Source organism: Limulus polyphemus, unplaced genomic scaffold (genome assembly GCF_000517525.1).
Source record: "Limulus polyphemus unplaced genomic scaffold, Limulus_polyphemus-2.1.2 Scaffold574, whole genome shotgun sequence".
Taxonomy (NCBI): Eukaryota; Metazoa; Arthropoda; class Merostomata; order Xiphosura; family Limulidae; genus Limulus; species Limulus polyphemus.
This window is the reverse complement of record NW_013666184.1, coordinates 110,778-135,921: the sequence shown is the minus strand read 5'-3', so window position 1 is coordinate 135,921 and position 25,144 is coordinate 110,778. Positions and strand designations below refer to the sequence as shown.

Sequence of the window (25,144 nt, the reverse complement as noted above, 5' to 3'; positions counted from 1 at the left end):
TTGCCCTCGATTGTCGAGGAGAGTTATGCCTGATTTTTTTTTTAGTGATTATAGTTAAGCACTTAACAATTTTTATTTAATTAAATAATGCACCATAGAATATAGACTAATAACATGCAAAAAGTAGACAAATTCACTTCTAAAAATTTTCCTGGCTTTCTAACTATGCGACAAGAGCCATTAGAAATTCATTTAAGCTAGTCGTTAACTTTCCCATGGGAATGATGTTGCTACTCAAAGTGACATTGACGGTTATCTGTTCAAAATACAATATTATACAATACACAATTTGATAGATACGCAGTAAAGGGTACCCGTGCTGATAGGGTTAAAAAGTACATAGAACTCGGTTCATGAACCTTTGTTGCTATGATACACAATTTCAAATAAAATATTCATAAATAATAATCTTCTTACTGATAATTTTACCTCTCAAATATTTTATAAGTGGTGCTAAAATATTAAAAAGAAAGTGAACAATGTTATATGTAAAAACCCAAAATGGGAAATTTGGAAAAATTAAACATACACCCCAACACATGCAAACACACATTAGTATGAATTTAGCTATTGCAAGGATTGTATGAGATTTGTGTTCATTCTAAGTCTTAAGTTTTCAATCTCTATAATTTAATGAAATGAACAAAGAAATGGAATAGGCATTTAAGTAATTTCATCAGTGGAAATCTTTTAATTGACTTCTATTTTTTCCCTAAGTATTTGGCTGTTGTTTGTTTTACATGCTTTCCAACCATTCTAAAGTCTTATAATAGTTTGTATACACAAGTTACATGTAGTTTCAAGTGCTTGTTGGCAGATTGTTACCAAAGTTCTCTTAAATACACAAGACTGTAAAAGGTTCATGGACATATTTGTTTACTTACAGTTATAAAAATATGTGATGATAATCGTGAAGTTTCATAAAAGGGGAAATTTACAAAATACATGCATAAAAGTAGTTTCTATGCTTGCAGGAAAAGCAGCTAAAGAAGCTGAAGCTAATTTGAGACGTCAGCGAAGACTAATAAGACAACAGCTTAGGAACATGATTGTTGGAGCTCGTGTTGTACGAGGCCCTGATTGGAAGTGGCGGGATCAAGATGGTAATCCTTCTGGTGAAGGAACAATCACAGGAGAACTTCATAATGGTAAGATGATGACATTACTATTAATTTGCTTTTGAAGTTTTTAGTTTCATATTTGTGTTTGTCTGATATTTTAATGAGACTTATAAAATTAGAAAAATATATATAAACATATGAGAAACAAATTTCAGCCAGTTTAAGTTTGCTAACATGAAATAAGTACAGAATACATAAAACAGATAGCTTTCATATCTTTATATTTTGTTAGTTTTAATGGTTCAACTTTGAACTATTTGTGTGTGTGTGTAATGAGAAAGAGAGCATCTTGTTTCTATCTTCTTTGATCTTAAGAAGGTTTTTGACACTATGTGGAAGATTGGCATTTTGTGTGATCTCTATTGATATGGGTTGTTACCCATTTTTATTCACAACTTTTTACTAGACCTGAGTTTCGAATTTCGTATGGGTTCAACCCCATCCTGATCCTTCACACATGATCAATGCTGTCACTAAACAATTTCCTCCTACTTTTGCATACAGCCTATATGTTGAGAATTTCCACATTTCTTATTGGGCATCAAACATGAGGTTTATTGAGCAGCAGCTTCATACTGCTCTCACTCATTTGTTTGGGTAAACCAGGGCAAACGGTTTCACCTTCTTCTCCTCTAAAACCGTTTGTACACATTTTTGTTGCCAGTGGGGTTTGTATTTTGATCCAGAGCTCCATCTTCATGGTGGTGTTCTTCCCATGATGGCTGAGACAAAGTTCCTGGGACTTATTTTTGGTCATAAGCTTCCATTTCTTCCTCACATTAAGCAGCTTCATGTCAAGTGTACAAGGGCATTGAACATCCTCCACATCCTGTCTGCCACATCTTGGGGAGCAGATAGATGTTCTGTGCTCAAGATCTATCATTCTCTCATACGATTGAAGCTGGACTATGGGCAGGGGGTTCGCATAATTTTTCATATGAAGTTCCTAGACGAGTAGCAAAAATGGTTGACACTCATGGAAATTAGTCATCTTCATCCAACTCTCTGTCTAGCTATTTTATAAGGCAATATTAAAAAATTCATGAATTTCCCCTAGTGTGAGAAATACAAAATTTTTTCTCTAGGCATCCCTTCTTTAATTTATTCACCACCCTTCCAATGTAATTTGATAGTGTAATGTGAGCTACACTTCACCAATTGACTAACAACTTATAATGGTACCAATAGTAATTAGACACAGTTCACAGTTCAAAGGGCAATAAAACAATAAAATTTAAGTATAAACAGATGTATACTGTAAAGAGTTTAAAGCTGTTTAGGATAAACAAATGTTGTTTCATGATACAATTTGAAGTCATTCTAGAAAGAAAAAATGGGTGATTTATCTTTATTTTGAATTTTTTTTGTAATTGACCAACCTTGTATAGAGTTAGAGTGGAGTAAATAACAGATAATATAAAATTTTACTGGAAAAAAAAACGTTTTACATATATTTAGATGGTTTTACATGCAAATGAATGACATTTTTCTGATGATGAAAAGTATTTTTAATCTTAACATAAAAGTCACTTTTTGCTCGGAGCAGTCAACACTTCATTTACTTCATATGTTCATGGAGAAATTTTTAGTGAAAATACTTCATTAAAAATTCTGATTTTTTTGTCTACAAATGAGTTAAGGATTACTGAAAGCTTGTGAAATTTCATGAAGATACACAAAACATATTATAAGTTATGGTATGGAAAACTATAATATGGTCAATTTGGGGTCATGAACTTCGCCAATCGACCTATTTTGTAACTGGATAGTTATTAAGTCATATTTCATAATAAATGTAAAGCACAAAGGCCAATTTATAAATTCACAGAAGCAGCATTTATGAAGTAAGAATACAGCATTTTAAACTAACTAGTATTCTGTGTTAGTAAAATTGTATGAAAGTAAAATAAATGGAAATTGTACAAAGTCTCTGCTGTTGTTCATATATCAAATAAAAAATTTGTTATAATAGTTTAAGAGTATTTTGTCAATGGGTTATGCAAGTATGGAACTGGAATTATAGAAATAAATTTTACATAGAACATTTAACACTATAAAAACACAACAAAGATTGCTAGTAGGTTACATAACTCATGAAATTTCTCTACAAAAATGAAACTAGTGGATGAAATTGTTTGAAATTTGACAAGAACTTTCTTCAAAATATGTATTTGCAGAAAAATTAAATATTTAATTTTGATTTTTTTCTACTAGTAATAAAAATTCATTATTTAATGTACTTATTTGCACTCAGGCTTTGAATAGTTCACCTGCAAGGTGATTTTCATTTTGAGTATAAAAATATTATTTATTATATTACAGTTTTCACATTTCATTTGCATAGTCTCTAGAACCTTCTAAATGAATATCAGATGTTTTTAAAGGTGTATATTTATATTTCATTTTCCATTTTCTCTACTATATCACAAACTCAAGCTATTATCATCAGTATACAGTGCAATGCAATGTTTATAATAAAAAATGTTTGAAATAAAAGAATAAAATTGAGGTAATATAAAACTGAATTATAACACACTCGATAAAAAATAATTTCATTAAAATACATTGATATTAAAATGGTTTAAATAAATTTTGAATGTAACTCAGTAACATGTAGAAAGGGTTTTAAAAATGGCATAGTTGTTATAGGGTTAAAGTGAATTTTTTTATTATTATTATTATTTGTTCTGCCATTGTTATTTAATACTATCGTACAAATACTCACCAACATCATCTTTACAACATTTTTTAGAATCTTATTTTAAAATTCAAAAGTGTCCAACTGAAATTTGTTTGGTTATAGCCCACACCTGACGTAGTAAAGAAATTGATTACCTAATAAGTTATGATATACAGCTTAGGATTTCCACTCAGTACGTAGAAAAATATAATCAGATTGTTAGAGCTATTCAACAAGTTCTCCTCCTTTTTTTATGTCATATTCATTACTGTGTGTATGTATTTTTGTACCATATATAACTTCGTTCCAAATTACCTTGCTATTGCAGAATAATATACATTGTATCCATATTAGGATCTGGTGATTTTATATTAAAGTTGATGGGTAATAATTCTAGCTTATTTATCAAATTAGCACATGTATTCTTGAAAGACAAAAACTTGCAGAATCTGAAAACAGATCTGTATTTTTTTTCTTATACTAATTCATTTTGTATGCATGTTAGCTTCAATGTGTTTAAAAGCTAACAATTATATTTCAATAAATAATAATTTTCCAATTGATAAATTAGAATAAACTTCTATGGTGACTTCTAGGTTGGATAGATGTCACTTGGGACCATGGTGGCTCAAACTCTTACCGAATGGGTGCAGAGGGAAAGTATGATTTGAAACTTGGTCCAAGTTATGATCCAGAGACTCCTGTGAGTTTGACCACCTCTGTATCTTCAATTACTCAAAGGTCCTCTTCAAACAGTGCCAGCATGTTATCATCAGTGCGTGCTGTAAGCTGTAAAGGAGCCAAGACTATTACAACAGATTCAGTTTCAGCAAAAGGAAGTGTAGCAGCTAGGTAGGTGTATTAAATAATTCAGAAACACCCTTTTTATAATGTAAACAAAAGACTAATGGCACTTTCATTTGATTTTATGCAGATTATTTTTCATTTATCTGGTAAGATTAATTTAGAAGCTGACAGTTTGAGGTGAAGAGAATAAGCCAAATTGTTTGGTTAAGAAAAAAATACCCTTGTTTTCTCGAATTTTGTGCCTTTTATTTATGTTTGATGGATTTTTAGTTTACTTAAATGATTTAATTTTTAGTTTGCTTATACCCTTTTTGAATGTTTGGTATTGTAAGATTTAAGAACTTTACTTGCACATATTTGACTCATATGTGTTTCATAACCTCAGTATCACTGGCCAGCATTAAGTGTGGGTGTTACAACTGTGATAATTAATCACTGCTTTTCAGTTAAGAGTAGCTATATAGGTGGCAGATGTTGCTGATTGATTTTCTTCCTGTGGTCAGGAGTTCTAAATAAGAGTTGGTTATACAACCAAAGAGCTTTTAATATATCTCGTACTTCGTAACTACCAAAATTCCCTATGCATTTTCAAGCAGTATGGAATATACAAGTTGTTTTTGGAACTCTAGTTTTTATCTCTTTTCTGTGATAAAAGTTGCTTTTCCTACTTAAGTAAAGTAAGCTAGCTGTACATGTACAGCTGACGTGACACTTTATTGTCTGTCTTCTCATAGTTAATATATTGTTTTTAAATATATTTAAGTTTTTGTAAATGAAATATCAAGATAACTGACTAAAGTACTTACTGTATTGTCCTGTTTCTTCTATGTCCATTTCTTCTACAATGGTGCCAAAATTCTTGGGGAACTTCATTTCATTATTTTTATTTAAAAATTATATGTGTGAAAGGTTAAACTTCAGCAGAAGTAGGATTCAGATAATCTGTAAACCTTGGAAAACTATCTTGGTTCTTTAGCAAGTGTAATTATAGCTGAAAAGATCTCAAAATAACTATAGCAATTTGGGGTTATAGCCAAAAGTACTGATAATATTGAGCTTACTTAACAGAATAGTTGATGGTTTCTAACGTTAGTAAGTTTTTTTTTTTATGTTGTGATTTACATTATATTTCATACTCTTAGTTAGACTAGTATTTAAAAACTAGCTACATTTACAAAGTTATTTTTAGTTATGGTTTGTGTAGTAAGCTTACTTTGATCAGAAGTTACTGATAATTTATTTGTCAAAGAAAATCCATGAAGCAACTCTGTCCAACTTAGTTCAAATTAAGCTTTTTGTGGTTAGTTGGGTTAAAGTTAGTGTGTTTTTTTTACCTACTGATAATTTTACTTGCCTACAAAGAGCTCTTGTGAGGGAAGAGATTGAAACAATTTAAAATAGTGTCTTCTGACTAAATTGGTTTCAAGGTGATTTTGCTCAGACAAGAAGAATAGTAGGCTGGAAATTCAAGCAAGTTCCCCAAAGAATATAGAGGGAGTCAATTTGATAACAATCTAATAGTAGTTTGTAATACCAAAAAAAAAAAAAAATTATTTTTTTGATTAGCTAATAGATTTTTATTCCCATTTTATTCAATAGCGTGTTGACTAGCCGAAAAAGTAGTTCTACGAGTAGTTTACTTGAAGCAACATCTGATCGTAGTAAAACCTCTGTAGCCAGCACTGAACAAGCTGCTTCTGCAGAAAACTTGACAGTTAAGGTATATAATATATTCGAGTTTCATGCTTTCTTTAATACTGAATATAATTGTCGATACAAAATGTTAAAAAATATAGCTGCATGAAAAAGTAGACAGTAGATATACCATATTTCAGTGTTGATGTACTTTGGAACAATTTGAATTTAAAAAGAAAGAAGTTTAGCATTTAAAAATTTACTTAGAACAAAGTCATGCTAAATGAGTTAAACTTATGAAAAAAATGTGCTAAATATAATATATTGAAGGTCAACAGTCACAAAAAGGACTATTTAAAAATGGATACTTTTATGAAACAGTGCTAATTGATAGATATATGAAAACAACTTTTTTAAAGAAAAATTACCATGGAATCGAAATAGATATTGATGCTGTACTTGTTAATTCTTTCCATATGGGAGAGCATTGTACCTAATTCATAACCACCAAAGTAACCATGTAATTTGTCAAACTATAACTTTTGATAATGTATATGTATCTGTATGAGATTTTGTAGACTATCACTAAACATTACAAGACTTTTGAGCACAAAAAAATCAAATTTTTTATTGAAGTATTTTAATTTAAAAATATTCTTCTTTATCTGAAAATTGTCATATTTCATTTGTATAATCTCCAAAACATCCTAAATAAATATCAAACTTTTTTTTTCTTCACAAAATACATTTATCCTTTTATTTTTTCTGTCTTAACTCTATATGGACTTGGTCAATTTGACTGACATAGTAACCACCATAAAAAATACAAAAATATAAGTTACCTTTGTTTTCTTTCTAGAATGACTGCAGATTGTAACAAGAAACTACAATTGTTTATCCTAAGTAACTTAAAGTTTGTAACAGTCCATATCTGTTTATACTTAATTTTTGAACCATGTCTAACTAATAATCCTACCACACAAATTGTAAATCACTTGGCAAACTTGAGTTACGTAATGCATGAGCATACCTGATGAAGAGTTTGTTTTTATTGTTATAATTTTTCATTATCTTACCTAATCAAACTTTATCTAACCTTTTAAGTTTCTTATTTCTATGTTTTAGTTATTGTTTATAATAATAAATAAATAACGAATACACACATGAAAAATAAGAAATATAGTACTTTCTTCAGTCCTCATGTTTTTTACTGTCAACTGTCGATGAAACTTAAGCCTACTTTTTTATACTAATGGTACCACTACAGCATTAAATAATTTTTTTATTTAATTAAACAATACTCCTAAAAATACAGAATAACAATGCATTGAAAGTAAACAATCCTCTATAAGTAGTATAATTTTTCTGGCTTTCTAACTATACGATAAGAGACTGAAAATGCAGCTGAGCTTGTCAATGCGATTCCTGTGAGAATGAATTTGTAACTTAATGACAAAATAGAGAATGCTTTGTACAGAAAACAACATAATATAATACATTATTTGATAGATTAAAACTTTGGCTTTCTATTGGTTTTAAATAATATAGTATTAAACATCAGAGAGAACTATTGGAAACTTATGAAAAAGAGGGTGTCATATGGGTCTGATTTTCTAGCTTATGGCTCCATAAACAAATAAGATTGAAGACGATAGAAAATTATGCTTTGCCTGAGTAATATCTATATTAAAATTGATAATATACATTATATTCCAAGATCTTAAAACTTGTATAATATTAAAATTTGATTTATTAACTATGTTTTGATGCCAAAGTTATTTCTGTACATTAGTAATAAAGTAGTTTAATTATAATTTAAATGTGACTGTAAAAAGGTTGTGATATGCACAGAAAAGGGTTAAATGGAAAGGATTAAATATCTAGAAAACATGAAGTATAATTTTCTAGTTACTTTGGTAACTGTGTTTGATTTAGTTTAGACTGTACTGTAATTTAAGGAATTTATATTTAATTTTTTAAATTCCTTTTTTGTTTGCTACAATATGGAAATTTATAAAACAAATTTTGTATTGAATACTTCAGCAAGCAGCAGAAGTAATAGCAGAGAATATGCTGACTCGAGCCAGTGCTGAAGCTACTATATTTGCTGCAATTGAACCATCCAAAATTGTATCATCTGTTTCTGTAACAGCAGCTGAGGCTGTTGTTGTTCATGCTCGTGATATTCCCAGCATGGGAGTTGGGCTCTCTCCAACTCGGGAAGAGGCTGAAGATACTTTTGGATTAGATGATGTGGAGCTAGGCCAAGTGAATGAACTGTCTAATAGTAATACAGAAGAATATTTGAAAAACATACACACTAAACGAGGAGCAACTGCTGAAGGGCAAACCCATAGTGGCAGAAATAATGCTAACAATGCAATGAGTGTTAGTGTTCCAAACCTTTCAGCTACAACTAATGCAAATGACTCAACAGTTGGACTTTTGGAAACATTTGCTGCAGTTGCTCGACGAAGAGCTAGTGGAAATGCAAGCAACATTAGTGCAGGTTCTTCAATTTTTTCTCGAGGTCCCAATGTCAGCAGTCTGGTGCGGCTAGCACTCTCTTCAAACTTTCCGGGTATGTCTTATTGTGAGATATTCTTAGTGGAGCAGACGTGTGTAAAAGTTAGCATTTTTTGACAAAAAAGAAAGCTTGCAATTTATCTCAGTTCTAATTTTTTCTTTATGAAATATTTAAGATCAAATAAAAAGAAACCCATTAATAAAATTAGCTTATTATGACTAGCAACTAATTTGTATATTTGTACTACCACTTTGATCAATAAGCATAGTTTTTGTCAATAACAAGTTGTTTTTGATCAGGTACAATGTCTGTAGAATCTCAACTTTTTACATTTGATTAATAAGTAAAACCAATTTTAGTCATACAACTTATAAGTGAGAATTATGAAAGTTTTCAAAAGGATCCTTACAGATCAGTTTTAAACAATACAGTTATCATTCCTACAAATTACAGTATTTTATGCAGTAAACGTTGACAGAATTATCATCACTAGAAATGTTGATAAAATTGAAGCTATACCTTGAGTTAGCCTTAGTGTGATAATTTGTTAATTTGTGCTTAATACACTCCAGTTGTAGGTATATGCAAGTTTATTAGCTGACCACATAATTACTCTCACATAATGATTTTGTTATTGCAGGCACGTATTTTACAATATATATTGGATAGCCACTGCACTATCTTGCTGACTCTCTGGTATTTATTCTGTTGCTCCACTTTTCTTTAAACCTTTCAATCATACACAATGGTGGTGAACTGTGTTGGGTACATTATTATATTAATACGTTTTTATTGTTAAAAGCATGGTTGCATAAGTGGCTGGAAATAGTATTAGTTGTAAAATTGGTGATAAATTGGAATTTTTGAGTGAAATAATTTTCAAAAATATGTGAATATACAAATAGAATACTGTTCAGTATCAGTTTCTGATGCACACAAAATATGAACTATCACACAGCTTTATGAATTTGAAAGAATGTAATTTAATGACAAGAGCAGGTCTTAGATTCAAAAGAACTTCCCAAAGAACTGTAAATAACACTATGATATCATGGCTTTTGTCATCATTTCAGTTAAAATATCTATACTTTTATGTCTGAAGTAAGGTCCAAACTGTTGAATTGTGTATTCTAGATTCTCCAAATTGTGGGATCATTTTTCTAAATGGAGTTATTTCATTTTGTTTTTCTGTGACTAAAGATGCTTGCTACATGCGGCCTTGGCTTAAGCTATTGTATGATTTGATTGTATAGAAGACTAGGGTATGTAGTTATTAAATATAATATTTAAGGTGTTACTGACTGAATTTTCTAAACCATTTTGAAAAAGATTTTTTCTCATTCTGAAGCTTTAAAATTGTAATTCTCAAAAAACAAAAAAATAACTTATTTAGTTTAAGAAAAGAAACTTTTTTTAGGGTAGGCTTTCATGTGAATCCTCTAAATTTTTTGTGACTCATACTTAAATAATCATGTTGCTAAACAAAAGTATCATCTCAACTGCCTAGAATAAAGAAAAAATTCAGTTTGGTTTAAGATCGTTGTCAACACATCTGTCAAGGAATTCTTACGTATTGTAATAAACATAATATTTTTAAATCTCTCCACATACTTAGCTGGCCATCAGCAGTAAACTAAAATGCACTGAACCTTAAAGTGATTTGTAAGCAGACTTTCATCCAGAGTAATTCTCCTTATTATTGACAAAATCATGAGTTCCGTTTAACAATTATAGTTATTTTACATAAAACGTATGGTAGATTATCAAATTCTTTAATTAACAGAATAACATCATAATTTTAGAAATGTCTTTTTGGACACTTGTTTCAAATCATAAATATTTAAATACAGTTAAAAACAACAGCCTCAATGAACATTATCTTTATTTGAGACTGATCTACAGTCTGTATGGTTGATGTGTTTTGACATTATGTAACACGTCATCTTCAGAAGTGTAGGTCACAAGACTATTCCACTATTTATAATTTTGTGTGATATCTTAATTTACGTGTTTTCACAGGATATCACATCATCCACAAAAATTTTGTTCTGCGAATCCCTCATTCTTTTTGATGCATTATTATTTTGCATTAATTTAATTATTTTCAATGCTTTTAAAATATTTCTGGTATTATCATTTTTAGCTTGAACTAACAGCATAATTTGTCCAACTGGATCATGTGTTGTGTTATTCGGACATATTTGGCTAATTGTGAAATATCTGTTGTTTTTTTATTTTGAACATTTTGCATATATTCATTCACTGTATTTTAGGTTCCTTTTAGCCAGATCTTTGTTTATGATTCCATGTAAACAAATTATTTTATAAATACCTGTTTTGTTTTTTCCATTGTTTTCAATCTGTCCTTAGTTTTATTTAATAATTAAGCTACAGAGTACAATTTGTCGAGACCTTTTTCTGTGAATGTCCAACCACATCATTAATCTTGTCATGAAAAAAGCTCGAACAATATTGGTTGTTTATTTTTTTGTATATGGAGCTACAAATTTATGTTCTGAACAAGAATTACATAATGAAATACTGTTGTTGAAACATGTAACAGCTGATGAATGTTTTTACCCTGATATCGCTGATAGAGCAGTTAAGAAGTTCACAAAACAGAAGTGTGATAACAGCAATTTGGTTAAAGTATTTTGAAAAACTAAAAAAGGGTTTAATTTTACCGTATATACCTGGTTTATCCTTGTTGGATATATAAGAATGTTTAGTTTAAGAGTTATCATTTAGTTTATTTAGTGATTCAATATTTAATGATTTTTTAGTTTACATTAACAAGAGTGTTAAAAGTTAATTATTTTAAAAATAGTAGTTATGACAAGTTTTTGTTACTTAACTATTTGAGTTGCATGTAGTGAATGTAGTTTAATTGTTGTACTAGGGTGTTGTAATATTGCTGCCATCATCTTACTTGAAGTTTATAAATTTTTCTCATTATGTTTAATGTTGTTACTAGAGGGCTAGACATTTCTAGATTTTTCTGATGCATGTTATAAATATGTACAGATACAGAGAGCAAGTAAGTTAGTGAAAGTGAAGTTAGACTTCATGACAGTAAGTTTATTCTTATTCTGTTTTATACCTTGACATTTATTGATATACAAATATCACGCATTCCAATTTTCTTTCATGCTTCTTTAATAAACATTACAATAACTTTAGAAAAATAATTATAAAAAAAAACTTCTTGGCTAAATGTCCAATTATCACATTTAACTAAATTATTAGTATGACAAGAATATCCTAAATATTGAACATGTTTAAATGTACCTACAGATTTATTGTAAAAACACTGCTGACAAGAATGATTTAAACATGTTCAATATTTAGGATATTCTTGTCAACTAATAAATTAGTTAAATGTGATAATTGGACATTTAGCCAAGAAGTTTTTTTTTATAATTATTTTTCTAAAGTTATTTTAATGTTTATTAAAGAAGCATGAAAGAACATGGGAATGCGTGATATTTGTATATCAATAAACGTCAAGGTATAAAACAGAATAAGAAAATGAAAAACAAAACTTCCAGTAATAGTATGTTAAATAAAATAAAGCTTTTGTAGAAATAAAAAATCTATAATTTTTGATCTGATGGTTTAAAGTTTTGTATATACCAGCACTGTGATCTGTTTTTAGTGTATTAACAGGAAACCCCAGGTGCCGAAAGGTATGTTGTCATATTTTAGAAAGGAACATTCTTCAAATAATTTTCTTCCCACTTTGCAGCCATGTGTATATACAAATTAAATATTTTTTAGTCTTTTACCTCAAGGGGGGGGAAAATAGTTATGAATCCATTAAAAAAAAACATTCACCACCACCACTTCTCTTCCTGTTCACAATCTCTTGTTTTGCATGTGATAGTAGTGTGCTGATGGTGTGTGGCCTGTTCTTGTTCTTAGAGGTGCTTGCTGATTTGTTGGGAGACTTGCCACTAGACACTGATTCACACCTCAGAAACCATGCACTTTCAGGTATGCCCTTTCCTTTCTTATTTAACAAACATCTTTTACTTTGCATGCATTTAATGGATCCTCATTATTTTAAGTTTCAAAGTCAAAATTTATCATGCCTTACAGATGCTTGGTGTTGATGATTTAGATTACTTAGAGTATAACATATGCAGAAAACTGTGTAAACTGAGTATTTTGTTTTAACACAGCTTGTTTTGGAGTGATAAAAGGCATTTTGATATTTATAGAATTTGCTGTAAGCAACCTTATGTTGTGCTATTGTATTTCATTTATGACTGCAACATGTTTTTCTGCATGGCTTTTTCATAAGTCTTTCATGACACCCAGTGATACATGTTCTCAAGTAAAGTATTAATTTCAAACAATCAAAATATACATTACAAATTATATTTTACATGTAGATGTGTGTCCCTTTGTTTTATCCTGCAACTTTAGATAAACTAATGGAAAGTTTTCTTATGGATGGTTCTGCAGAGGAAAAGATATGTTTACTTAGAATAACACACATTTTGTTAAAACTGAGAAAAATTATGTAGTAATTATTTCAAAAGGAAAACACAAAATATATTTTGATCTACAGTTAACTAATTCATATTTGTATGAGTTAAAGTTGACTTCGTAAAACAAAGTGTTACTTTACCTACATGTTAAGATTTGGAGTATGAAAGAACAAATTAATTGTTAGAACAAACTCACACAAAAAATGGTCAAAGTATATTGTTGAAAAATGTTTGATTTATAGGGAACAAAATATAAATAGTTCTGGAAAAACATTTCTCAAAAAAGGGTAAAAAAAAGTTTGAGTTACCTAACCATTCTATATGGTAGCATAGGTTAGAAACCTAAGCTTCCATTTCATAGTAGGTACTTTGTATAAATTTTAATTTTGAACTCTACACAACTACATGCCTTAGATAACATTAGAGCTGAGTGATTAGTGGAATTTGCTGATTGAATAATCTACAGGCTTGTTAATCGATTAACACACACCGTATACCAGCACATCTGTATAAGAATAAAAAAAAGGTGGCTGTAAGTTATATTCATAACTTATTTTATTTTTGCTGAATTTTGTTTTGCATAAACATGATTGGTGAATGAATCTTTATTGTTAACTATACATCACCACTATACAGTCACCATTATGTTTCTTTTCAAAGTATGTAGTAATCCTGCACTAATCTACTCTAAATATAATAACGGAGACATATTTAACTTTTATTATCACCATTCACCAATAAGATAAATATTGTTTTTATTTTTTAAAAACCACAATTGTGTGTTGCTTGAATAACATAAACATGATATTCAGTAAAGATTTCAGTCATTAGAATATTTTGCACTCACCTACTATACTTGCCATGTTGCCAGACAGTAAACTTAACTGATCTTATTTGTTAAACATAATAAAAAAACATGTTTACAAACATTACAACTTAATAAAACCATAGTATATCTATTGAAAAGCAAAATCACTATAATTTTAAACAATAAACTAGACATCAACTAGATTCCTTTATTAAACCTTAATAAGTCTCTAGTCATGTGACTTTTTTGTTTCATATTATGTATATCTTCCTGTGTCTAGGTAAACTACTTGTACCTCATGATCACAAAACCTTCTTCAAACTTTGTACATTTGTTACTTTGTTAAACTTCTAATGAAATTTTCTTTGTTACCCATTCAACCCATCTATAAAATGTATAAGCTTACCTTATCCCATTAGTGAACTACTTGAAAGAGCTCGAATTTTGGGATTCATTTTAAAACCATTACAACTTTTGTAAGTGATCCTGTGTGCTAACTTCTTAATCAGAATTTACTATTACACATAGCCTTAATTCTTTTCTCTGGTTTATCCAACTCCATTAGTGCTGCATATGGGTTGTTGTTGCTCTACAATTCTCTTCTTCATGGCATAAATGCTCTTCCATCTAGTCTTGCAATGGAGAATCAACTTGTGTTCTGGTAAACCCAGTTGTTTTTGCTAGTTTACCAGATAACATTTGGTGATAGCACTTTGGTAATGCTCGACCTACTTAAAACAGTGTGTGATCATTTGGTCCATTCCTGTTGTTAGTCCTTTCTTGATAACTGAGGTATTAACTTTTGATCAATGTTACTAACAGCTTTCACGCAGTTAGAAGCATTGTCTGACATAATTACTTCAACCTTATTCAAGATATTCCAACTTTCTAGGAACTTGAGTAACAGCCTGAGTTATAACTTCAGCATCGTGATGTGATAGAAGTTCAAGGTGTTGAAGAATATGGCTTTTCAAAAACCCTGTTGGTTTATGAAATGAACAGTCAAACTAAGATATTGGTCATTTGCTCTAGAGCAATCGTTTTCAAACTTTAGTAAACCAAAAGACACGTTTTCATTTAAAACTTTTTCATGAACTCCAAAACCTAGTGATGTTTTTTGTTTTGAAAAAAAAAATTTGGTATGAAAAGCTGTATTCCAAAATTAAATGTTGTAATTCTTATATATATTTAATTTTACAAAAAATATATTTTTTATTCTATAAATCATATGTTTATTAAATATTTTTATGAAATCATGGACACATTGCAAGGTTAATGAACCACATCACTTGTCTTAGAAAGCTGATCCATAAAAACCTTTGAATGCTGGTGTACAGTTTTTGGATAAGATTCCCATTTAATTCTTTCCTTCATGATGCTTTCTATTTCAGATCAAGAGATTCAAGCAACATTGCAAAGTCAGGCTTTTCCACAGCTCATAATGGATGCATACCCTTAGCTATGTAGTTTACTAATACCTCTGTTACCTTTTTCTACTTCATGTTTTCCTTAGGATACTTGGCTTTATGTAACTTTTTCAGTGATTGTTGTACAGATGTTGAACTTGCAGTGCTGTAACTAATATTGCTGGTACTTGATGATTGTAATGAAGATGGTGATTCAGTAAAAGCCATTGGACTTTTAACCATAGTGCTTTGACACATCTCCCTAAATTTAGCTCTGTGGAGAAGTTTTAAATGGTTTTGCTTGTGTGTAGTATTGTTGCTAAATTTCAGCACTGCTTCAAAATGTATGCACACATATTCATTATGATGGTCTTCCCAGTAATTGAAATGTTCCCATACAGCTGATTAATTTTTAAAAAGATTCAAATTTGCAGTGAAGTGAACACGTGATTTAAATTTTATGAGCAGATAGCCTGTGGATTGGATGTAGGTTTGAGAATATTTTTAGGCTATTAACTTTTAACTAATTTCCTGTACAGTCTTGTACTCTTTTCTCAACTGTGATTGATCATGCAGCACCCCTTACTGTACTAGCAAAAATTTATTACTCAGTAAACTAATTCATTTAAATATCATTGTTGTTAAAGAAAAGAATATATCATTGCTACAAAGAAATAGAATATCTGAATTTAATCCACTATTTATTAAATAAACTAATTCTTTGTTTAAACATAATTGTCCTTTTTGTGCAATGAAACTATAAAAGGTTCTTGTCAGTGTTGTTACAGTGTGATCATGCACAACTAAGTGAAAATAAATTCACTATAATCCTGAAAAACAGACATTACAACATTTATTATGTGGCAAGAAATTGAAGAAAACTTGTGATGATAGTGACACCAGATGCCCTGTTTGCAGATATTAAAATATTTCATATGTTGGAAATCAAAGTGTTATAAGAAATATGAAAAAAATAAATTAATACCAAAGAAATCTTGAATTACTGATGTTACAGGCTTTTGTTTTTTCAATCCATCATGAATAACACGTACTAACAATGAACAACTTAAACATAAAAACACCATGAGGATTTGTGTGAGGATTTGTTGATACAGAAGGAAGTTTAGAAAACATATTAAAATAATTAATTCAGTAGTCAAGCTAGCCTTTCAAATCGTGTGTTTTTTAACACGTTTTCTCGCAGTCTACATGTTCAACCATAACACCTACTTTTGTTTTTACATGTTATATCAATGTAGTATGTGCAGTGGGACCACATACTGATATGTTAATGGTAATTTATTTATTGTGAAGATATTTTCTCCTCCAGATAAATTGAAGATTCTGTTATTCCTTATTCTGAGTTGATCGAGGAGTCTAGTGTTTGTGTGCTTTTAGTCTGTATTGTTCCATGCTTTTCCTAATTTTCAGTATGTAGTTTCTAGCATGTAGTAATGTAATAGATGAAACTAAAACACGAATAGTTAATGCTTATTTGTAGCACAATTTTCCCATTTTCTTTTTATAATTGTTGGTATGACCCAGAAGCTCATTTTTATAGTGATGTAGATTAAGTGCTAAATTGCTATATCTTTAAGCAAGGTGTAAATTGTATATTTATGAGACAGGAGAGTGTGTTAAGAGATAAAAAGCAGATTTCAAGTTCACATTGAAAGCCTTGTATGTGTGAATTGTCCAATAGGAGTATAGATTAGTCAAAATATGACCAGAAGGTAAGATATACAGTTGAAGTATTTGATACAAAGATAACTGTATAATCTTCAGAAATGAAAACTGCTACTAAACACTTAAGAAGAAGGTATTATGTCATGGCAAAATGTATGTTTAATTTGAGTTATAAAAAATTAATAATAATGAACTTTGTTGCCTGGTTAATAATAAGTTATTAAATATACTTTATCTCAAAAATTTGATTAAGCAGGAGTAGGCAGAGGTTTCATAATTATATACAAGGTTATTATAAATAGTTTTGTAGTTCATTGCATCATATCTCCCAAACTGTATGGCATAGGAAGATGAAACTGCGAAAGAATGTTATGGTATCTTGCCGATGCAATTGTTGCTGGGGTGCTGCTGTGACCTAATGGTCTGATTAATCATGGCAACTGTTCAATATGTGCTTTTCCAGCATCCAGAATGTATTGCATCCAATGATAACAACTGCAACACATTTCTCATATGGTATGCTGGGCACTTCTCAGACAATTGTATCCTTGAGGTGCACTTGTGCTGGCTTGTGTTTTTATATATTCCCTTTATATTGAATGCAGTTTTCATTAATTGTAGTTGCTTGGTTACATAAGTATAAAGTTATGTAAATAGACAAATTTTGCTTCAGTTTTTTTGCTTTGTGCTGAATATGTCACTTATGAATTTACAGTTTATTTATAATTTGAAGAAATGAAAGTTGTGCTGTTCTTGATATGAAAACCAACATACACATATTTCCCTTTGCTAGTGTGTAGGACTTTTTTTAGAGTGATTAGTTTCTCCCCTTCATTTTGCTAATGACCAACACTACATGGTGATGAGTGAGATACACAGTGTTGTATATGAGCAAGTGTAGGTTGAATGTAATCAAAAGCATTAGAATTATGAGTTTTTAAATTTCCCACATATGAATAGGTATATTGTTACTCCTCAAACTAATACAAAAATGTGAACACTTTTTCATCTGTTTGCTAGTTTCAGAAAAGTGATGGAAAACAACCTCATAAAATGTGAACTCAAATAAACATAAAGTTAAATCTTACTTGAAAGGATTTATCACTCCAAAATTCAGTTGTGTTAACTTGGCACATTATGTGATATGGTATGCAATATAATTTTTGATGAAAAATCGTGAACATGATAAAATTGGTACAAACAGGAATTGACAGCTCATAAAATTGGTGCAAATACAATAGCCCAGAGATTTTCTATTAGTATTGGCACTTCAAGCATCACAAGTCATGGAATTCAACATACATATTGGTTTGGACTATTGTTTGTGTGACAGCCTGACTTTTGATTCTTGAGTCTGAACATACGAGTGAAAAGTGCTGCATGTCATTATGCTGTTGGAATCATTCATTTGAAGTAGTGCATTTTGAAATATAATATATGAATAGATCAATAATTTAAGACAAATTCATTCTATTTAGATTATCCAGAATATTTCAACATGTATAAATCATGGCCCATTTTGAATTGCTGTCACTGTTATGCATATGATTGATTCAATAAAACATGTTTATGCAAATCAAATTTTACCATTTTTACTACTACCAATTTTATGAATTAATGTTAGTGCTTTCTAGTCAGCAGAGGTGGAAAGTAAGTCAGTAATACATCAGTGATGGAGCTAAGATCATGTGATCTATTTTAAAGTCAAAAATAAACCTTCACTAATGTGGCATGCGTGTAGTGACAGAATAGAATCAAGGATCATTTGTACCAATAGTGAGTTAAACTTGAATGGATATTAATGGCTTGACTATTAAATTAATAAACTTAAAAACATTGACAACTTAAGATTTGTTAATTTATTTAGTATTTTTGTTATGGGAAAAGTAAGTACAGTTAATGATTACTTTGGCACCTTGGGTGGACGTTGATAGCTCCTGAGTTGTGAGCACAAAACTTTTAGTTGCATTGCGGCATGTAGTGTTTTTTGAAGGGTGGATTTTGTTTTTCTTTTATTGCAGGATTTTCATCTATTTCTGTCTCCCTTTTTAAGAACGTAAAAAAAGCTTCCAATTTTTCTTTTGTTACCATGTTGATCACATTGATTGATTTAACACTTGCATGTACATAAAAACAAAATAGGAGAGTACTTACAGTGTTCAGGATGTAATGGCTTCTGGAGCATTCATGTTACAAGTAGTTGCTGTTGATATACCAGACTAGAATTTTATTTATTTTGCAGACAAATAACAAAATTCTCCCCTGGAAGTATTTTTAGTAAGTATGAGGTGCATGTGAACGATTGTTCACCTCTCATGGCCAGCTCTTACTGTGTATTTTAAATTCAAAACACACTTGAGTTCCTTTCAGTGCAGGTATTTCAGAATTTTATAATGTTTGAAGAAAAACAAATGCATATAAAACAAATTAAAAGTATTTTGTGTGATCACCTTTGTTGCTGACATCAATTCCTGCAGTTGATGAAGAATGCTTTCTGCAGTCTCGTGGAGATACTCGGTGAGAATTAAATTCCAGGCACCTTGAAGTACTACCCAGAATTCCTCCTTTGATTTTGGCTGCCTCTGCATCTTTTCTCAATTAAGGTAGTCCCACACATACTCAACAATACTGAGGTCTTGACTTTGTGGAAGCCACATTTAGCATGTAATGGTTCTTTCTGCATCCTTTCTGTTAAAATAGTGATTTAGTGTTTGCTCTATGTTGGGGATCATGTTTCTATGTTAGAAAATGAAATTGCTCCCACAAAACTGGTTTCAAAAATCTGAAACTTTAACTCATCAGACCAAAATATTCTTCTCCACAAATGTTTGCCTAATTTTTCTGGTTTTGCAAACTTGGTCCTTTTTGAGAACAAAGGTTTTCTTGCCTCAGTGCACCTTTCTAGCTTTTCTTGATACAATTTACATCACATTATTGAAGGGAAGGGTCAGCTGTAGCACCAGTGGTTTGTTGGAGTTCTGCATTAAAGTAGCTGCTAGATTTAGGGCTGTTTCTGAGTGAATTAAGCCTAAAGTACTCATCTGGAAAGTGTTGGTTGTCTTCCAGGCCTGCTCTTGTCATCAGTGATTTCAATATATCTTTTGATTATCTTTTTGGACTCCAGTTTGTGATACTTTCATTTTTACATAAAATGTTCTTGCTTATTCTAGCCCTTTGTACTTCATTAGAAACTGTGCATCTTTGAGCCATATTTTGTGCTTGAAAGTTGAACATGTTAGAGTAACAAACTAAAGAAATTTTGTTTTTATTAGAAAAGCAAATAACAAGTGTAGTGGTCAAAGAAAAAAAAATGTGTGTTTAGTAGTTTTATAGCAGAAAATAACTAAATACATGGAGTGCAATTTGATGTTGGACATCAATATAATAGCCACAGCATTACAACACCTAAAAGTACATGCCTCAGATTTTCAGACTTCAAAAACATATCTGTTATCAGCCATGACATCCTTCTATCTCATTTTTTTTTAATTCATTTAAACCAGACACATGATTTGTAAATTATTAAAATAAATAAGGGTTAAAGGCATTACTATATTTCACTTGGATACCTTTTGCACAGGAGACAACCTTCTATGTCATTTTTTTAGAATTCATTTTAAACCAGACATGATTTGTGAGGCATTAAAATAAATAAGGGTTATAGGCATTACTATATTTCACCTTGGATACTTTGTACACAGGAGACATCCTTCTATGTCATTTTTTTAGAATTCATTTAAACCAGACACATGATTTGTGAGGTATTAAAATAAATAAGGGTAAAAGGCATTACTATATTTCATCTTGGATACCTTCTGTACAGGAGACTTAATTGTGTTTTGTAACAGTAGTGTACACTTCCCAGAACGTTAATAATTGTCCTGTATGTGGTAGGAGTATGCAAGTTGTGGTTATGTATATATAGCATGTAATTGTTAATCACTTCCACTCAGTAATATTATGTTCTTCCTTATGAACACATTTTATGTAAAATGCTATTGTGTTTTTATTGCACATGCACACAAACAGTTACCTTAAGAATACTTAAGTATGCCTTTTCAGTTATGTTTTTAAGGAAGATTCTGGCTGTGGTTACTGTATTTATATCATTTATGAAAGGATGTTTTAGCTGGTATTGTAATGCATATGCAGTATCTCAGTCACTCAAACTTGTGAGAGAGTATCAGCTTGATATATTGCCTTCCTTTGTTGCTGTTTAATGTGGGGATGTATTTGAACAAATCAGGCTATATTCAGAAAATATTAAAACAAGATAAACCACATTATTATCTATACTTCCCTAAAGTAAAGAACAGTTGTGTAGAGTTGCATACATAATAACAGTTGTCCTGATTGACTTGTTTATGTGATTTTTTTGGTAAGTCATGTCTGTTTTATCATCTCCAATATGTATGTCCTTTGTTCCAGAGACAGTCTATGCTACTTCAGAGTAACTGTTAAGTCTGAACAGTATTATATGTAGATGTATTTAAGTTTTATTTGTCCAATTAGAAAAAGGAAAAATTTAAGCTTTAGAATTGATTCAGCACCCAAAAGGATGAGGTTATTGTTTAAATTCATCTTCTCTGGTAAACTAAAACTTCTGTAGTGATATTATTTATTGGAATTATGAGAAACTTTAGGGGTTAAATTAACTTAATGAACTGCATTATTCAGGAGGGCTACTAAGTACAGCTCAGAGTTTTCCAAGTTTGACAACCACCACTACAGCATCCACCCTCTCAGGAAGTCAGACTGGAAGTGCCACTTCTGCAGCAACAGGGGCAAACTCCTTTGGCCAGGGGCTAACAATGAGCCTGACCTCTACTTCCAGTGAAAGTGAACAAGATTTCTTGGAAAGTTGCCGTGCTACTACGCTACTAGCAGATCTGGAAGATGAGGAAGAACTGCCTGATCCTGATGATGATGAAAATGAAGATGATGAAGAAAATGAAGATGACGATGATTATGAAGATGTTTTGGTGAGTGCTTAAAGTCCATCCACCAAGCTTTTGAATTTCAGAAAATGAAAAACTAATTTTACCTCTTCATTTTTGTATAGATAATTTCTACCTTTGTGCTCAGTCTGTGAAAATCTGTTTCCTATTTACTAGTAATTAATTTAGAAATTAATTCATAATTGAACAGTAAGGAATGTATTATTTATTGCTCCATACATTTAGACAAACTGAAAAGTACTTCATGATGATCAGAAACCCACTTGAAGTAAAAATGTATAGTAGAGATGGCTGTTATGGGTATTAACAACTTTACTTAAAATAAAGTACAAGAACAATGTTTCAACCTTCTTAAGTCATCTTCAGGTTAACAAAGACAGTTTGAAACTGACTGTTACTGGGCAAATGTTTTGGGGAAGAGAGTATAAACGGGTATACGAGATTGTAGGGGCTTAGCAATTAGATGTTAATTGATTAATTAATATAGGTATAAAGGTGTTCCTTTATTTTGGTTTGAATCTGGTTTTAATTTTTTGGCTTGTTTCTCCGATATAGAAGTAATGGCAGATGTTGCATTGTATTTTATAAATAATATTGGTGTTTTGTTTGTCAGCGTAGTTTTTATATAGTATGGATTTGAGTTCTGTATCTGGTTTTTGAATGAATTTAGTGTTTATTGGAATGTAATGTTTTGTTGTAGTTTTTTCCAAATGTTGGCTATTTTGTTGCTAATATCGGGAATATACAGTATGCAACAGTGCAGGGTTTTATATTATGTGGATTGTTCTCTACTTTCAGTGTTTTTTTTATTTATGCATACTTTCAGCAATATGTACATTCCAGAAGGTGTGTTAAGTAGATAAAGTGCTTTTGTTTGTCACACAGACACATCAAGTAATTGTACTTATGACATTATAATGAAACAGCTTTTTAATATGGAACAGGAAGACACTGATATAAAGACAGAATAAAATAAACTGTAATCACAAAAGGATAAGCAGATGTCAAATTTTGTAATTAGTTGGGAAGTTTGACACTAAGTTTAACATCACTTAATGAAATTCTTTATAACAGGTATCTATACTGTTAACTTAGAGAAGTTCTTGGTGTCTGCTAAACCAACTTGAATATTATTGTGATTTACTTCTTGATGTTTTTTTGGTGTCTTTTGATATTTTGAAAAACTTTCAAATTGGTCAGAATCTGATTCTTGCAAAAAATGTGGCAAAATGATGTTCTTTAAGGTTATTTTTTGTTTTATTTTTTCTTATTCATTATTCAGAGAGTGTCTGAATTTTGAAAGTTTCCCTGATCTTTGAAGTTTACATAGTGTTGTTAGAGTATGTGGTTTGAAAGGTTTTTGCTTTGTTTCATGTCTTGGGTTCTAAAATGTAGTTAAATCTTCAACAGTTTCTTGTATCTATGTGAAAGGTTTAGTTTTATTTAAAGCATGCTGTTAGAATCAGTTTGTTCAGCATGTCCTTTTAGGAGTCAAATGTAACCAATATTTATAAACATCATAGAGAAGATATGTTTTATTATCAATGTATTCTTGATTTTTGGTGTTCCTACCTTATTTTTTAGACATTTTCTGTCTTTGTGGATTGAAGATGGTTTGAACAGTGACAAAGGTTATCATCAGTAACTTTTCTTTAGAAGTTCATAATTGACTAGTTAAGAATGTGTTACTTACTGATTTTAAGAAGCCCACATATTTCAAGTTGTAGTGTAATAAATGCTTTTGTGTATTTTTTAAACTGAATTTTGAAAGTAATGTGTTTACTTTATAAAATACTTCTGACTAAAGCAAACTACCTTTTTTTTAATATGTAGATCAAAATAAGAAATTAAAACTTGGTAAACACCTAACATTTGAATTGTTTTTTTTAAATATTGCTTGAGCACTGCCTACATTTTATATACTTTCACTATCCCTTTTTTTCTATCATTATCTGAAATGACTAACAAGGTAGGATATTATTTTACCTCGTGTGATTCCTGGAAGTAATTCTAGTTGCTGTTAAAGATGGCATTATATTGTAAAACTGCTGAAAGTTTAAAGTGAACTTTCTTGGCATAGTTCATTCATTGAACAGAGATAAAAAATCTGGAAATCCACCCAATTTGAAACTCATTATAAGAATTTATTAAGTAGTACTGATATTATATTAAATATATAATAGAAATCATTATGAGTCACACACCTAATATCAATTTACTGTGTTGAAACTATAATATTTTTGATGTTTTTTTCCATTTTGAATGTGTGTGTGTGTTTTTTTTAAAGTTGGATAAATTGTTATATCACCCTTATACATGTCATCCATTGTAATTATGAGTCACACACCTAATATAGATTTACTGTGTTGAAACTATAATATTTTTGATGTTTTTTCCATTTTGAATGTGTGTGTGTTTTTTTAAAGTTGGATAAATTGTTATATCACCCTTATACATGTCATCCATTGTAATTATGAGTCACACACCTAATATAGATTTACTGTGTTGAAACTATAATATTTTGATGTTTTTTCACATTTTTTTCAACATTTGTTGTTTTTTTTAAGTTTGATATATTGTTGTATCACCCTTGTACATGTCGTCCATTGTTTCACCTTCTTTTTTTTTAATTATTTGAGCCAATATTGGTTCACCTACACGGTGATGTATTTTAAAAAAATACAGTGATATAAAATTTCTATGTAAACCAATTAATATGAATGATTGCATTCAATTTATATTTGTTTCATTCCACATTAAGAAAACACCAAGAAATTAAGTTTTATTTTTTTATTTCTTCAATAAATTATTATAAAAATTAAGTACCAGATTTACTCGGCACTAGTGTTTAGAGAACGTTATGATTTTATTCAAGACCTCAAAAGTACCATGTAAAAGTTTCTTTTCAATTTTTGAGTGGCTGAAAATTTTAGCCCAAGAAGCACAACTGTACTAAATTAAGATATTAACACACACACACACACACACACACACACACACACACACACACACACACACACACA

At 30.3% G+C, this 25,144-nt stretch overlaps 1 protein-coding gene across 1 annotated transcript in view; it reads left to right on the top strand.

Moving 5' to 3' along the window:
• Window positions 1–25,144, top strand: part of LOC106459200 (E3 ubiquitin-protein ligase HECTD1-like) — a 161,324-nt gene that overhangs the window by 97,936 nt on the left and 38,244 nt on the right. Inside the window, 6 exon segments of the mRNA XM_022385634.1 lie at window positions 975–1,148; window positions 4,398–4,653; window positions 6,208–6,328; window positions 8,287–8,824; window positions 12,692–12,763; window positions 21,841–22,145. Coding sequence (XP_022241342.1) covers window positions 975–1,148; window positions 4,398–4,653; window positions 6,208–6,328; window positions 8,287–8,824; window positions 12,692–12,763; window positions 21,841–22,145 — 1,466 coding nt within the window.